The sequence below is a fragment of the Clinocottus analis genome, unplaced genomic scaffold, assembly GCF_023055335.1.
Source record: "Clinocottus analis isolate CAN_PGR_092001 unplaced genomic scaffold, fCliAna1.0.p SCAF_6, whole genome shotgun sequence".
Lineage (NCBI taxonomy): Eukaryota > Metazoa > Chordata > Actinopteri > Perciformes > Cottidae > Clinocottus > Clinocottus analis.
This window is the reverse complement of record NW_027176218.1, coordinates 22243832-22261275: the sequence shown is the minus strand read 5'-3', so window position 1 is coordinate 22261275 and position 17444 is coordinate 22243832. Positions and strand designations below refer to the sequence as shown.

The window sequence follows — 17444 nt, the reverse complement described above, 5'->3', positions numbered from 1 at the left end:
AGATCGCTTCAATCAGGCTCCAGGATTCAAGCCTCAGGATTCAAGCCTCAGGATTCAAGCCTCAGGATTCAAGCCTCAGGATTCAGGCTTCAGGATTCAGGCTTCAGGATTTAGGATCCTGTCGCCTCAAACGCGTTGCTCCCCAGAAAAGTCGCGTCTACGCGGCTGTGCATTGACTTTACATGTAATCTGGTCACGCGACCAAATTTTGTCGCGTTCGGTGTGAACGTAGCATCAGGATCCAGGCTCCAGGCTTCAGGCTTCAGGCTCCAGGCTTCAGGCTTCAGGCTTCAGGCTCCAGGCTTCAGGCTTCAGGCTCCAGGCTTCAGGCTCCAGGCTCCAGGCTCCAGGCTTCAGGCTCCAGGCTCCAGGCTCCAGGCTTCAGGCTCCAGGCTTCAGGCTTCAGGCTTCAGGCTCCAGGCTTCAGGTCCAGGCTTCAGGCTCCAGGCTCCAGGCTCCAGGCTTCAGGCTTCAGGCTTCAGGCTTCAGGTCCAGGCTTCAGGCTCCAGGCTCCAGGCTTCAGACCTCAGGCTCCAGGCCTCAGGCCTCAGGCTTCAAGCCCTAGGCGTCAGGCTTCAGGCTCCAGGCTTCAGGCCTCAAGCTTCAGGCTTCAGGCTCCAGGCTTCAGGCTTCAGGCTCCAGGCTTCAGGCTCCAGGCTTCAGACCTCAGGCTCCAGGCCTCAGGCTTCAAGCCCTAGGCTTCAGGCTCCAGGCTCCAGGCCTCAGGCCTCAGGCCTCAGGCTCCAGGCTTCAGGCTTCAGGCTCCAGGCTCCAGGCTCCAGGCTCCAGGCTCCAGGCTCCAGGCTTCAGGCTCCAGGCCTCAGGCTCCAGGCCCCAGGCTCCAGGCTCCAGGCCTCAGGCTCCAGGCTTCAAGCAGGACGTTCTGGCTCTGAGCTCAGAGGCTCCTGCTGAGCGGACCAGAGTCACATCAGGAGTGAACAACGTTTCCATTGCAGAACGTCCTGGGAAAAGATTTTCGGCAAACCTTAAAGCCGGTGTGACAAACAGAGAGTTACGTCTGTGTCCACATGATCAATGAGAGTCCAGTGCTACTCTCTTTTAGCCGTTAGCATCACCTGAGGGGAACACCTGTCCACCAGCTGCTCTTTAACTTCAGTGAGCACTGAAAGCTAAACGAGGCTAAAAGTCAGAGAAGATAATAACATTAACACACAATCATTTGTCAAGTGACTCGTGCAGCCACACACAACTTTAATTACAGGTAGATTAAAGTCAATTAAAGTCGTGACTTGCAGCAGGGTACCTGCTCAATTAAACTCATGTTCTCCTCTCGTTCCAAGCTGAATGTCAACCAGCAGCATTCAGATGGATAAGATCTGCTGTGCTGGTGAGGCTCAGCGCCTTCCTGTCTGTCCTCGTCGGACAGGAAGAGGCAGACTGCTGTCGTTTCTGCAGCGTGGAGACTTCTTGTTTCTGCTCTGTGGTGACGCCTCGCTGTCCGTCTCTCATCTCCACATCCTCACAGTTACCAAATAGTCCTGCTGCTGCGCGGAAGACTCGCACTTCTTGAATGACAACATTTTTTTTGGAAATGATTGCTTCACTTAACGCGCTCCAGACAAAGGCCGCCGGCGTGGAAGAGGCAAGTGAAGGCTGGCTTTTGGTTTGAATGAATCTTTATTGAACGCCAGGCAGAGTCACAACAAGTCAAACAGGGACACAACGTGGACCACGTGTTCCTGAAAAGGTGATAACAGAAACGTGAACGAGTGCATACTTAAGGGGGCGTGTCCCGCCTGCTCAGCACACACCTATATAAGAAGCATGACGCCAGAGCTCTCGCACACATGTTCAGCAGCCGACAGCAGCAGGCAGACAGCTGCGCGTGGCCGTGGATCAGGAAGCATGTCGGAGACGCTGCGGGGCAACGTGCTGGTGACCGGGAGCAACAGAGGCATCGGGCTGGAGCTGGTGCAGCAGCTGGCGGAGGCCACCGCGGAGGAGACGCACATCTATGCCGGCTGCAGGGCGCCGGAGGGAGCCGGGGCGGAGGTGAGGCGCGCGCGCGCACACACACACACAGACACACACAGACACACACTGCACTAACAGCCGCGCATTGCATTGATCCTCGCTTCTCCTTGAGCGTAACAGACACGCGCACGTCGGGGCCCTGCAGCTGTGGAATAAAACCTGCGCGTCATGAGACTGTTGACGTAAAGTTATCGAGGAGTTGACGTCATTAAGACTTTAAGACATGAAGCCGGGCGGGTGGCGGCGAATACGCCTCAAAGAGAGCTTTGTTTGAACTTTGCCGACTACTCTTTGATCACCAGCAGAGTCCCGAGAGCGCGCGGGAGATCCTCCCCGGATGTTGCTCATTACCTGGATGATTTGCTGTGTGGGTGTGGGTGTGTGTGTGTGTGTGTGTGTGTGTGGTGACCTCCGGAGCAGGGCTGCGGGCTGCAGGCGCGTCACCCTGAGGACCCGGATGAGGAACGCAACTTCTCACTGTCTTTCAGGAGAAGATGCAGTTTGAACCTGAGATGGTACACAACCAGTTTAATGACAAACAAAACGACCAGCTGGCGGCGCTAGAGAGGAACTATTCCCTTTTACACGCAATTGGCTGCATTTAATTTAAAAACCAAAAGGTGCCTCTACAGGAGCAGCTTTTCCTCCAGTTCAAAATGAAAGTAATGCACTGAAAATGATTCCCATACACAACGTGAACTTGTGTTGTGATGACCTCATCAGGTAAACACTGAAACACATTGTGCTTCACAGAAACTCGGCAGCTGTTTCCGGTCCTGCAGCAGCGCCTCGGTTGTGTATTTTATATTCAGTCGCTGTTTACTTTAATGATCCTAAACCAGAGCCCCCCCCCCCCCCCCCCCATCAGGATGGTTCGCCCCAACCTGCTGGAAGCATGTGCAGAACAAGTTGAAACCAGAGCCGCAAAGAAACGACACTGCCTGCATAACAAAGTCCCTTCAAAATAAAACCACGAGATAAAATAAAAGATGAATCACTTTTCAACACTGGCTGGAAACCGGTCCGACCAGCCGAGTCACAGGTGACGTTGTGATGTCTGCACACGCCGTCACGTGTGTGTTTGTGTACACGTTGGCATCAGATTGTTCTCGACACTTCACACTCACAAGCCTACAGACACTTCTGTCTTCATCACGACATCACCGGAGAGACAGGAAGCATCCGTCACGTTAATAAACCAAAAGATGAAAAGTCATCTTTAGGTTTAGTGCTACAGTCAGCTGATCAGCTGTTTGTATGTCTGTGTGTTTTGACCTTGAGTCTGAAATGAGGTTTGCTTGATATCTGAGGTTGAGGAGTGAAAACTATTGAGAAACTAATCCCCCAAAATATTGTCATAATTCTACTTGCACACAAACGTTCTGTTGGTTGCTCGCGTTGAAGTCTTTATGACGCGCTCCTCCCTCTGAGACGTGTTCACTCTGCTTGATCAGTGCTTTGAAAACCACTTTTCCGGCTGCATCTCATGTCAAATTAACATCATTCAAGATGATTTATGAATCATTGTTCCCCCCCCCCCCCCCCCCCTCATAGAGCAGCCAGTTCCCACGTCTACACATTCCTCTGCAGCTGCGTCTGTCCGTCGGGGCGTTGCGGTTCAACAATGTCAAACGCTGCTTTTTTAAATTCATCGTACACGTTCTGGCCTCAAGTTTGAGTTCATAACCTTTGTTCAAACACTTGTGTTGGACTTTACGGGTTCAGGTGTGAAAGCAGTGGGTCGGTTAATGACTGACAGGAAGCAGCTCATTAGTTATGAATGTTAACTTTCATATAAGAAACTCAGCGCTTGGTATTCGGGTCAGTACGTGAGTGGAAGGCAGAGCTGAATCTCAGGCTCGTCCCTGTTGAGCAGAGACTGAACCTGAGGGTGTAACCTTGGACCGCCTCGCATGAGAAACCATGCAAGACGTCCTCAGTGGTTCCTGAGATGTTGTCCTGCAGGAGAGGAACGAGGAGAGGAACGAGGAGAGGAACGAGGAGAGGAACGAGGAGAGGAACGAGGAGAGGAACGAGGAGAGGAACGAGGAGAGGAACGAGCTGCGACTTTAACTTCCCTCACGTAAACGTGAAAGGGCTTGTCTAAGAACTGTTAATAAAGTAGGTCAATCCAGATGTACCCTGAAATACCAAGTTTTAAACTGAAGTAGTATTCTCTCTCCTGACCTCCAGGGGGCGACTCCTCTGGTTGTATAGAAGTCTACGCTTCACGTGTTAAAGCTGCATTCTCTCTCCTGACCACCAGGGGGCGACTCCTCTGGTTGTATAGAAGTCTACGCTTCATGTGTTAAAGCTGCATTCTCTCTCCTGACCACCAGGGGGCGACTCCTCTGGTTGTATAGAAGTCTACGCTTCACGTGTTAAAGGTGCATTCTCTCTCCTGACCACCAGGGGGCGACTCCTCTGGTTGTATAGCAGTCTATGCTTCATGTGTTAAAGGTGCATTCTCTCTCCTGACCACCAGGGGGCGACTCCTCTGGTTGTATAGAAGTCTACGCTTCATGTGTTAAAGCTGCATTCTCTCTCCTGACCACCAGGGGGCGACTCCTCTGGTTGTATAGAAGTCTACGCTTCATGTGTTAAAGCTGCATTCTCTCTCCTGACCACCAGGGGGCGACTCCTCTGGTTGTATAGAAGTCTACGCTTCATGTGTTAAAGCTGCATTCTCTCTCCTGACCTCCAGGGGGCGACTCCTCTGGTTGTATAGAAGTCTATACGTCACGTGTTAAAGCTGCATTCTCTCTCCTGACCACCAGGGGGCGACTCCTCTGGTTGTATAGAAGTCTATGCTTCATGTGTTAAAGCTGCATTCTCTCTCCTGACCACCAGGGGGCGACTCCTCTGGTGGTATAGAAGTCTATGCTTCATGTGTTAAAGCTGCATTCTCTCTCCTGACCACCAGGGGGCGACTCCTCTGGTTGTATAGAAGTCTATGCTTCATGTGTTAAAGCTGCATTCTCTCTCCTGACCTCCAGGGGGCGACTCCTCTGGTTGTATAGAAGTCTACGCTTTGTGTCAGTTGCTGTCCAGTCGAGATGCAAAAGATCCACTGCTTGCATATGAAAAATATACTTAAATTATATGTAATATACACTTTTCTGCTCCATCGTTGCTTGCATTAAATTAGTATTTTCTAAAAGGAAACGTTGACGCCAGTGTTTGGATTCTCACGTCTGTCTCTGCCTTTCTCACCTCATCTATTAATCTTTCATTCTCCATGTGCTCCCTTCAGGCCCTGAGAGCCCTGAGAACTCGATATCCTGGAAAGATCACCATACTGAAACTAGGTAAACACACACGTCCAGCGGTCCACATGCAGAGTCTTGTGTGATGGATCCCAGGAGATGTCACTGAGAGAAACGCTGTAATGTCAGTGGAACGTCAGGAGCCCGGGGAACAAATCTTGGCGTTGTACATTTGTAAAAACCAGGGATGGGCTGAATATTCATCCAGTCAGAACACATGAAGTCGTATATCCAGAATCCTTTGCTGAAAGTTGCTTAGGAATAAAATGACGAGGTTTTGATGGAGATGATCCAGAACGACCTCGGTGCTGCGCGGGTCAAACACTGGACCTCATCACGCTGCTGCAGGTAGAGTCCAGTAAGAATAAAGAGTTTACGCTACCGTTCAAAAGGTGAGGGTCACCTGGACAGTTTCAGCTTCTTGGCAAGTTGTGACAGAGAAGATCCTTCACTTCCTAGAACAAGAAGACTGGAGAGTTTCACATGAAAGTTCTTTCTGGCCATTTTGTGAGTTTCAGGAAGCTGTGAAACTGTTCTTCCTCAAAGGAAGAACAGTTTCACAGCTTCTCTCCACAGCAGAGCTGTTGTCAGCTGTGTGACATCATCACAAGAGTTTTCAGGGGCTTTCCAGGTTTTTTTAAATAGGATTTCATGTGTTTCAGAGGTTTCAAGGGTTTTCTGTCATCCGTTAGTCTTCTGAGTCGATGATAAACACAAAGTACCATCAGAACACTGATATCTGCTGGAAATGGGCCTCTATACACGATGTAGATATTTCATTAAGAAGCAGACGTTTACTCCTAGAATAGTCTTTTACAACATTAACAATGTAGAGTGTATTTATGAGTCATTTCATGTTATCTTCATTAAAAAGTGCTTTTCTTTAAAAAAAAAAAGGACATTTCTCAGTGACTCAAACCTTTTGAAGGGAGTGTACGTTTCTTTCTAACTTCAAACGGGCAGTTTGGATGTCTGAAGCTCACCAAATGTTAACAATATGGCTTTGTTCGCTCCTGCCGGCGCGATACAAGACTGATATTTATTACATTTTTGGTTCAGAAGCGCTGACGTTCAACGTGTCCTGTAGCTTGCAGAAATGTGCCGCGTCAGCAGTTGTCCTGGTCGCTAGCAGCCGTTAGCAGACGGGACGACACTGAATGTTTCACCTCTCTGACCGGCTGCAAAGCGTCTAACAAGTTGACTTCATGCAGAGAAGAGTTCCCCCAGAGGAGTCATGAAGGATCATTTCCTCTTTCTTGGACAGTCAGATTTCACTCTTGAATGCTTCTTGGCGACGTTAACGTTGTGATGCATGTGTGCGGTTCACAAACGCATGAAGCGACTCGGACGCCGCTGTATGAGTTTAAAGATGAATCGTGTGTGTTTAGCAGCACTCCCTCTGAATGTTGACTCACATCACTTCCTCCTTCAGTAAACCATCTTTGTGACGGCATGACCGACTAACACTGAACCTCATGAAGATCGTTTGTGTATTTATGTAAACTTTAGTTTCTGTGAGTTCTGAGTCAGTCACCAAACGACTTCAACCGGTTTGTTAAGAGAGATTTTTTTCAATTGGCATATTCATCGACCCCTTTTAAACTGTGGAGGCAACATGGTCTCCAGACCTCTTTTTCCCTGTTTGAGTCGTTGTAGAACCCTAAATTAAGTCCAATACTTGTGTTTATTGTTTGTATTTGTTCAGCAAAGTCTTGGAAAAAAATGTGTATCTGCAAAAAAAAATCACTTTTAAAAGATATTTTGATGGTAACTATGAACATCCAGTATGATATGAGCCAGATTCCCCAAAATGCCTCCTGGAGCGTCAATAAGACCTTTATGGAAAGATTAGGACCTAAAGAATCAGAACCTGTAAGAAAAATCACAATAAAACAAAGTCTTGTCCTGTTAGGAAGGAGATTCAGTCAAGAAACTGTGTTGTTAGGTTAAAAAATTAGTAAAATGACGTATTTTATGTCAAAAGATTGTCTGAATGGGGCATGCTGGGTATTAAAATGTGAGGATTTTCGCGCAGGGTTTGCAAAAGGTTAAATTGTGCCACATGTAGGATTAGTTCAAAAGATTCACAGATTTGTCTTCCTCGCCTTTAGTTGTGTGATCACTGAAGACTGAGCTACATCTCTTGCTCGAGCATGGCTAATACCTTAGCATGCTAGCTCACAAGCTAACTATTTGATGTCCATGCACAGCGACAGGGGCGTATGTCTTCATGCTGATGTTGTGAACGGTTTGTTTTCGTTCCTGCAGACATGTCGGATGAGGACAGCATCTCTGCTGCCGTCCAGGTTGTGAACGAGCAGATCGGCGCCGGTGGCTTGAACCTCCTCATCAACAACGCCGCCATCAACCAACCGGACAAACCGGGATCGCTCTCCGCCACCGGGAAGAAGGACCTGATGGAGGTGTTCGAGACCAACGTGGTCGGACCGTTCCTCATCGCCAAGGTTGGTTTGTCTTGTTCCCTGCAGGCTGTCGGCGTGGTGCTGAGGAGAGGATGGACTCTTCTGGCGGCGAGAGACTGACTCCAGCTGTTCACCTCCTGCCCTCTGGGGGCGCTGCAGGGCACCGTACGCCAAAACCAGCAGACGCAGGAACGGCTTCATCCCACTAGCCGCCAGTCTGAACAGTTAATCAGACCATCTGCACGTTCTGGACTGCTGTTGTCTTTTATGTATTTCTCTTGTTCGTTGTATTTAAGGATGAACGGTGACGTGGAACTGGTGTCAAGTTTCTGTATGTGTAAACTTACATGGCCATTAAAGCTGATTTTGAGTCTGAGTCTGTAGCGGTTAGCTAAGAGCTTTCGTCCTGGACCCTGGACCGTCTCTCACAGCGTGGGGGGCTGGACTCCATCAGTCTCAAAGTGGTTTTGTCTGCACCACGTCATAAGGGATCAGTGTCCCAACCTGGTGGTGACGCTTCAGTTAGGAGAGAAGTGACAGATGTGGACAGACTCAAACATCAGCTTCGCGTGTGATGTCCGACCACAGTGGTTGACTGAAATGAGGAAACAGCCTCGCGGTGTTGGCAGTTCTGCTTTTATCTACGACTCTGCTGAGCTGTTGAACTCATCAGCATGACGACAGGAACAGATGGTCTACGAGCAGAACCTCAACGGTTTGAAAAGGAATGAGAGAATAGCACATCAGCGACAAGTTGATGCATATGGGACATAATTTAATTGGTAAATTCAGATATTAAAGGCGGTGGTGTCAGAGGCTGCTAAACCTTCTCTGGAGGCCTCAACAGCATCACAGTTATAGCTATTATATATTTATTTAGAATTCAAAGTTATAGTGATAAGTTTTATAAAGTAATTGTTTTTTCACAAATACACTACATGCATTATAATTATTTGTCCCTATTAGCTTATTCTCTCCTATCCCGGCTCCTTCATGTGCTCCTCTGCTCCTTCATGGGCTCCTCTGCTCCTTCATGGGCTCCTCTGCTCCTTCATGGGCTCCTCTGCTCCTTCATGGGCTCCTTCATGGGCTCCTCTGCTCCTTCATGTGCTCCTCTGCTCCTTCAGGCCTCTTTATGGCTTCTTCCTGTTCAACATGTTTTATCCAATCACATGTCACCTGTCTTCCTCTGTGGAAGAGCAGCCTGTTAAAATACATGGAAGCTTTCTGGACGTGTGATTGGTCACAGGACCATGTGACCATGAACATGCGCTGTGATTGGTCAGTGAAGCTAGCGTCTCACCTAGAAGCTAGAACCTCAGGACTTACTGATGACCGCTTTCCCTCAGAGGGTTAAGTTTGTCTAGATAGTGAAATGCTGATTATGTTTCTGTTTTATACATTTACAGTATTTAATCATAAACTAGCCACAGCTGCTGCTGCACCTGGGGGTGCTGGTGCTGCACCAAGGTGCACTGCCGCTGCAGCTGTGCTGCAATGTCATGTCTGCACTGTGCAGCGTCAGTGTGGCGGTTTTGTTGGATTGTTTTGTTATAACTACATGTGACTGGTCATGATTTGGACAACATGCATTGTTGATGACCCGGGGCTGTGTGGCAGGGCGGGTGGTGGACTGATTAAAGGTGTAATGTGCTGAAATGGGAGGTAGCATTTTACTTCTGTAATGAGTCCAAATATGGCAGACAAGATTACGCACCTTCCCGTCTCCTGAGAGCAGACTGGACTCTGCAGGGACTCACTATCTAAAAGTGGTATTACAAGCCAAGCTAGCTGGTTAGCACGCTAATTGTACGCGACGTCTCTGCAATGCAATTCACAGCCGCCTGTGACCGTCTTCGCTGTAAGCTGCTCACACTGTCACGTTGTACTGACTCACTGCGTCTCCTCTCTCCAGATGTTCCTTCCTCTCCTCCAGAGGGCAGCAGAGATGAGCTGCCCTGAGAAGGACTTGGGTAATGAAGTGGAAATGTACTTTTTAAACACACAAACTGAGCAAATTACCAGTGTTTTACCTTTGAATTATTGTTAGTAGTGTTCGTTGTAGTAGCGTTGTGATTCCTGCGTCATGACGCTCGTGTCTTTTGTCTCGATGTGTCTCAGGTGATAAGATGTCCTGCAGGAGGTCGGCCATCATCAACGTGTCCACAGCCTTCTCATCCATACACAAATGCCCAGAGACCTTTGCTCATGCTCAGATGTACCCGTACAGGGCCAGCAAGGTACCGCTCACAACATCTACAACATAATTGTGTTTTGGTTCCATGAGATAAGATCATACCCACAGCCGACAACTTCCACCAGCAGAGCAAAACCCAGATTGTGGTTGTGCGTCTCTGAATGTGTACGCACTTTGTCACTCAGCTCCAAGTCCAGAGTTCCTGCGGATGTAAATCTTTAAAAAAACTAAACACTATGGTTTCTTAAAGAAGCAGGCATGACCTCAGGCTGGTCTCAGTAGTTTTTAATCGTGCCGTCAACAGCAGGAATGCAGTAATGTCGGGCTAAAGACATCACATGACCACATGTTAGTCACGTCCCTGACGCACCTGTTGGTTCTGTTGCACCTGTTGGGGCGGGCTAAACGTGTGCAGGGTAAACCGTGTGCACCTGTAGCGCCAGGTGACCAGGAAGTGACACGCCTCCTGGAAGCAGTGAGGCATCTGTTGACTGGAGCACACCTGTGTTCCAGGTCTGCAAGTCACAGGTCGTGTTTTCACCGGTTAAAATGACCCAACGAATTCTATCCGCCAAGTCCACGCTCAGACTTCTCTACGCTGAGGAGAAGATGGCTTTTCAAGTTTCTACGAGGAACTTTACTTTGGGCGTAGACCCGATCCTAGAGGCGTAGACCCGATCCTAGAGACGCACACCCGATCCTAGAGACGCAGACCCGATCCTAGAGGCGTAGACCCGATCCTAGAGGCGTAGACCCGATCCGAGAGACGCACACCCGATCCTAGAGACTTGTACCCGATCCTAGAGACTTATACCCGATCCTAGAGACTTGTACCCGATCCTAGAGGCGTAGACCCGATCCGAGAGACGCACACCCGATCCGAGAGACGCACACCCGATCCGAGAGACTTGTACCCGATCCTAGAGACTTGTACCCGATCCTAGAGACTTGTACCCGATCCTAGAGACTTATACCCGATCCTAGAGACTTATACCCGATCCTAGAGACTTATACCCGATCCGAGAGACTTATACCCGATCCTAGAGGCGCAGACCCGATCCTAGAGGCGCAGACCCGATCCTAGAGGCGCAGACCCGATCCTAGAGGCGCACACCCGATCCTAGAGACTTGTACCCGATCCGAGAGACTTATACCCGATCCGAGAGACTTATACCCGATCCGAGAGACTTATACCCGATCCTAGAGGCGCAGACCCGATCCTAGAGGCGCAGACCCGATCCTAGAGACTTATACCTGATCCTAGAGGCGCAGACCCAATCTTAGACCGGATCCTAGAGGCGCAGACCGGATCCTAGAGGCGCAGACCGGATCCTAGAGGCGCAGACCGGATCCTAGAGGCGCAGACCCGATCCCAGAGACTTATACCCGATCCCAGAGACTTATACCCGATCCCAGAGACTTATACCCGATCCTAGAGGCGCAGACCCGATCTTAGACCGGATCCTAGAGATGTAGACCGGATCCGAGAGACTTATACCCGATCTTAGAGACTTATACTCGATCCTAGAGGCGCAGACCCGATCCTAGAGACTTATACCCGATCCTAGAGACTTATACCCGATCCTAGAGACTTATACCCGATCCTAGACCCGATCCTAGAGACTCAGCCCATCTTGGTTTGAGTGTTCAGAAACCTGCATCTCCAGGCTGATGCCCTCGCTGTGCTGCGTTCAACAACAAAGCTGCTGTTGGTTTCCAGGCCGCTCTGAACATGGTGACTCGCTGCCAGTCGGAGGACTTCAGGAAACACCACATCCTGGTGACGGCCCTCCACCCGGGCTGGGTCCGCACGGGGATGGGAGGAGAGGAGGTGAGGCGCTGCACCCGGTCTTCACCTGCTTCTCTGCAGCGACCACATCCACAGACAACATCTCCTACAATGTTCTAGCGTTCCTTTAATCTTGTTTTTTCTGCTTCAGGCCGTTTTATCCACCAAGGAGAGCGTCTCCGGCATGCTCGCCGTGATGTCATCGCTCGGCAACAAAGATGGCGGGTTGCTTTTGGACTGGCAGGGCAACGCAATCCCCTGGTAGCGGGCGCCGCGACGCCGCCTGACCACGAGGACGAGGACGCTGCAGCGCGTCCCGTACGGGAGGAAAGCTGCAGAAACCAGAGTCACACCACATGGATGTGGAAATGTACATGGCCATTAAAGCTGATTCTGATTGACTGGAGAACACGACATGTCTCGTGTTTCCTCCACTGAAGCATCCTGTCATGTTTCATCTTGGTTGAAGGAATAATTCTAATATTCCTTCAACCTCATTTTAATAATTAATGTCTTCATTAAGCTGCAATGCTAATAAAAGACCTCATGCAGATTACTGTGTTCACTGTGTCATCACTGTTCACTGTGTCATCACGTTTACATGTCTACATGACTCCATTTACATGTTCCTCGTGTTCCTCATGCTGGTGTTCTTCATGTTCCTCGTGTTCTTTATGTTCCTCGTGTTCTTTATGTTCCTTGTGTTTATGTTCCTCATGTTCTTTGTGTTTATGTTCCTCATGTTCTTCATGTTCTTTATGTTCCTCATGTTCTTTATGTTCCTTGTGTTTTTTGTTCCTCGTGTTCTTTATGTTCTTCATGTTGATGTTCTTTATGTTCCTCATGTTCTTCGTGTTCTTTATGTTCCTCATGTTTATGTTCCTCATGTTCTTTATGTTCCTCGTGTTCTTTATGTTCCTCATGTTCTTTATGTTCCTCGTGTTCTTTATGTTCCTCATGTTCCTCGTGTTCTTTATGTTCCTCATGTTCTTTGTGTTCCTCATGTTCTTTGTGTTCCTCATGTTCCTCATGTTCTTTGTGTTCCTCATGTTCTTTGTGTTCTTTATGTTCCTCATGTTCTTTGTGTTCTTTATGTTCCTCATGTTCTTCGTGTTGTTTATGTTCCTCATGTTCTTCATGTTCTTCGTGTTCTTTATGTTCCTCGTGTTCTTTATGTTCCTTGTGTTCTTTGTTCCTCATGTTGTGTTCTTTGTTCCTCATGTTGTGTTCTTTGTTCCTCATGTTCTTCATGTTCTTTATGTTCTTCATGTTCTTTATGTTCCCCCTGGAGGTGAATTCCAGACACAAACAAGGTGAGTTCTTGACGAATGGTCATGTTTGAGGTGAAGTGTTCCTTTAAATTGGGTTCTGAGGGAACTCGGTCATCAGAAACTGTCTGAAACCTGTTCTGTAAACAGGAAGTAGAATTCATGCTGCAGCTGCTACTTTGAGTGATTTACATTTCAGTTCCAGCTGGAAGGAAATGCAGCAGCAGAACATGAAGTGTTGAAGTGTAACGTGTTCACGTGTCTTTGGTGAATGCCCCCCCTAGAGGCCACATGGGGAAAGTACACCAATCAACGTGCATTGTGGGAAATGTAGTTCGGGTCGCCATAAAGCAGCAAAGACTTTTACTGAATGTCTTTCAAGCTCTGGCTTGACTGCACCTGGCCCTTAGCATGATGCCCCGAGCATGACGCTATGTGCTAGCATGATGCACCTGGCCCCTGGTATGATGCTACATGTGGTAGCATGATGCACCTTGCCCCTAGCATGATGCTACATGTGCTAGCATGATGCACCTGGCCCCTAGCATTATGCTACATGTGCTAGCAGGATGCACCTGGCCCCTGGTATGATGCTACATGTGCTAGCATGACGCACCTGGCACCTAGCATGATGCTACATGTGCTAGCAGGATGCACATGGCCCCTAATATGATGCTACATGTGCTAGCATGATGCACCTGACGCCTGGTATGATACAGTCACATGCTACACATGCTAGCATGATGCACCTGGCCCCTAGCATGATGCTACATGTACTAGCATGATGCACTTGGCCCCTAGCATTATGCTACATGTGCTAGCAGGATGCACCTTGCCCCTAGCATTATCCTCCATGTGCTAGCAGGATGCACCTTGCCCCTAGCATGATGCTACATGTGCTAGCATGATGCAAAATGAAGCATTTCAGGACATTATGACGTTAAACCATAATGTTTCTCATGGTTTTTCATGGTTTTGATAAACTACACCTTTTTTATGATTTTTTTTTTTACCTATTCTGCAACTTTTTATTGGCTTTTAATAAATATGAAAAGAGTTTTTTATGAAGATGGACGTACTTTGAACTTTTTAAAGGTGTTTTTATGAACTATATTATGAGTTTGATACATAAATATCAAATTTTCCTTTGACAAATGTATAAAATCATGACATGTTTTTGTACATAATCTACATTTATGAGTATGACTTTGCCTTTTCATGAATATTTTGTCACTCAGGTATTTCATAATTTTACTCAGCGTACTTTACTTGAGCCTGTGTGACTTTTCACTATAATATACGACGACTTTCTCATGACTGAATCTGTGACGTTCTCCTGTGACACGTTCTCCCCGTGTCAGCGTGGGTTCCCTCCGGGTTCTCCAGGTTCTCCGGGTTCCTCCCACGGACATGCAGCTCAGCTTCACTGATCACTCTGAAGGCCCGCAGGTGTGGATGTCAGCTACTATTACTAATATTAATACTAATAAGTGAGATCTAACAACCACAGACATTACATTGGGCTGCCACAGTGTCAGAACAGTTTAATGTCTTTTTTCTCTCGTACAAAACAACTTAAGTTTCCTGGAAAAAAAGCAACCGAGAGGCACTGAAATCATCTTTAATAACTGCAGACTAGAAACAGTTATGTGGACATCTCGTGGCAGCAGCGCTGCCTGCACCGGAGGACCGAACCCAGTGTGGACAAGGAAAGGAGCCGCAGGCGGTCCGAGCGGTCCGAACGGTCCTGGCGGTCCCGGCGGTCCCGGCGGTCCGCTGGCCACCGGGACCCTTGAGGATGGGTGTGTGCTCCAGTGCTTTGTGGGAAAGTGTGTCATCGAGGGTGGAGAAGAGCAGAGATGTACGACAACATACAGTCATACGTATCATCTGGGATTTAAACGTCCATAACAGTAATGATACAAGGGTACAAGAATCAGAATTATACGGTGGAGCAATAATAATTATTGATATGGTCTAAAAACTACATTTATGTTTTCATCTTTTCGTTCTTCAAAAAAAAAAAAAGGAAAAAAAGAACCATATATTTATATATTTATATATATAATATCGCGGAAGTTCTTTTTTTCTTTCGGGTTTTCTCACTAAATAAGTAACTTAAATATTTACAGTGATTATTTTACAACCATCGGCCCGCTGAAGGGAAAACGTTCCTTTTTGTTCGTCCAGAATAAAAAGCGCGCAGTAGGAAGGAGGGTGGGAGGTGGAGGGAGGGGGGGGGGGTGACCACCTCTCACCTCAGGGTGCACAGACCCCCCCCCCCTCCCCCCTCCACTCGGGTCATGCCTCGGCGTCCCGCTACATGACCAGCAGCTGCCCCAGCACCATCCTGAACTGCTGCGTGCAGCCCGCCAGCTCCCTCACGCGCTCCGTCATGTCCCGGGCCGCTCCGGGGGAAGGGTACTGCAGCGCCGCCGTCTTGGTGCTGACCACGATGTCCTTGAGCTTTTCGCAGAGGGCGTTGCTGCTCTGGGCCACGTGCGCCCTCACGTCGGGCGACTTGGCCTGGCGCGACAGCGTGTCGCCGATGAACACCAGCTTGTGCGCGCTGAGGATGACGAACTTGCTGTGCGCCACGAAGATCTTGGGCGGCTGGTTGGAGCCCACGGCGGTGAAGAAGGCGTCGATGGCGTTGGTCACCGCCGTGACGTTCTGCTCGCACTGCTCCTGGTAGAAGAGGAGCAGCTGCCGGTCGCCCGGGCCCAGCTTGGAGCAGGGCGGGGCCCCGTTGTGGGCCGGCTGGTGGCCCGCGGGGTGCTGCGGGGACGGGACCCAGCCCGTCATGTCGTTGTTGATCGGACGGCTGACTTCCTGCTCCAGCCGCTCAAACTGCTTGAGCTGGAGGAGGAGGAGGAAGAGGAGGAGGAGGAGGAAAAGGAGGAAGAGGAGACGTCAATACTTCATCATAATGCTAGCACTCCTTTTGGTTTTGGACCGTTAGAGACCCAAAACAAGTCACTGATGAAACACTAAACAATGGATCAGAAGTCATTGAGCCGTCCAGAGGTCAACATTAACCCTTATATGTAGCATTAACCCTTACATGTAGCATTAACCCTTACGTGTAGCATTAACCCTTACATGTAGCATCAACCCTCACATGTAACATTAACCCTCACATGTAACATCCTCCCCCAGGACCTGTTTAAATGTCCTGGGGGAGGAGCCTCACACGTCACATGTCTGTCAGCTTGTTGTGGGTCGCCCCTCTAGTGGCCCACTGCTGCATTACATCACTAATATTACTCTCAAACAATCACAACACAGAACAGAGAGCGATGGACACAGACAGACAGAGACACACACAGACAGACACACACACACACACACAGACACACACAGACCTGTTGCTGCTCCAGTTGTGTCTTGTGTCTGATGATGTTTCCTTTCTCCAGCAGCTGTCTTTGGTTCTTCTCAAACTCCTCTTTTCCCTGAAGATAACACACACACACACACACACACACACACACACACACACACACACACACACACACACACACACACGCACACACAGCTGTTACACATCTTTTCTCCATCTCACATGATTATAAACACATTTATCTTTCATGTTTCCAGGATCACATTGAGATCATGATGAATATTCACAGCCTCTGTCTCCCTCTAGTGGCACAAACGAGCACTGCAATGCCTTTGAGAGGATTTAACAACTCTCATTACACACACACACACACACACACACGCACACACACACACCTAAACACACACACACACACACACACGGTATAAAAAAGGTGCTGACTCTTCACGGGCACATGGACTCATTCATCATGCCTGTGAAAGGTGTGTGTGTGTGTGTGTGTGTGTGTGTGTGTGTGTGTGTGTGTGTGTGTGTGTGTGTGTGTGTGTGTGTGTGTGCGTGTGTGTGAGGCTGTACTTGCACACTCTGTGGGGGCCATGCTCACTCTGTCTCACACACACACACCACCAACATAAATACATTTTGAGTGTCTAAAATAAACGAACACACAGATATCTTCTCCTCACAAGAGACACAGTATATATTATATATTATTACTCTTAATATAGATGAATATCTCTATGCAAGGATACAATATGTTCAACATATATACACATATATGTGTAGTATTTGTCTATCACATTATTTACTTTCATTATTATTAATATCAGATGCATTATTTATTATTCCTGATTTGCTTCGGCAACATCAGAGGTGGTGATTTGTCTTTTTTGCCAATAAAGCAAATTAAAGTTGGGGAAAAATAAATAGCTTTAGTTGTTAAAGGAAGCAGCTGCTCTGAGGTTCAGATGCAGACAATACGGACGACAACACGGACGACAACACGGACGACAACACGGACGACAACACTGACGACAACACGGACGACAACACTGACGACAACACGGACGACAACACAACCAGAGCACAACAAAACTAATAAAACAATGTCACTTAAAAACAAAAAGCTAACGACCAGATGTAGGAGATGTAGATGTAGGAGATGT

General features: G+C 48.3%; 2 protein-coding genes across 4 annotated transcripts in view; one reads left to right on the top strand and one right to left on the bottom strand.

Annotated features, from left to right (window-relative positions):
* Positions 1-1821: 1821 nt before the first annotated feature.
* On the top strand, positions 1822-12173 carry LOC137804244 (C-signal-like). The gene is made up of 7 exons (XM_068603365.1): positions 1822-2013; positions 5249-5303; positions 7530-7726; positions 9600-9657; positions 9806-9924; positions 11602-11712; positions 11822-12173. The coding sequence occupies exons 1-7, from the start codon at positions 1867-1869 to the stop codon at positions 11933-11935; spliced, it is 801 nt and encodes a 266-aa protein (XP_068459466.1). The 5' UTR covers positions 1822-1866; the 3' UTR covers positions 11936-12173.
* Positions 12174-14543: 2370 nt separating this feature from the next.
* The window catches only part of bcar1 (BCAR1 scaffold protein, Cas family member), a 65281-nt gene continuing 62380 nt past the window's right edge, over positions 14544-17444 (bottom strand). For all 3 annotated transcript variants that reach the window (XM_068603379.1, XM_068603380.1, XM_068603381.1), the window contains 2 exons: positions 16304-16390; positions 14544-15797 (listed from right to left, as the gene is read on the bottom strand). In XM_068603379.1, the coding sequence (XP_068459480.1) occupies positions 15258-15797; positions 16304-16390 (627 nt within the window). In that variant the 3' untranslated portion in view covers positions 14544-15257. The remainder of the gene's footprint in view (positions 15798-16303; positions 16391-17444) is intronic.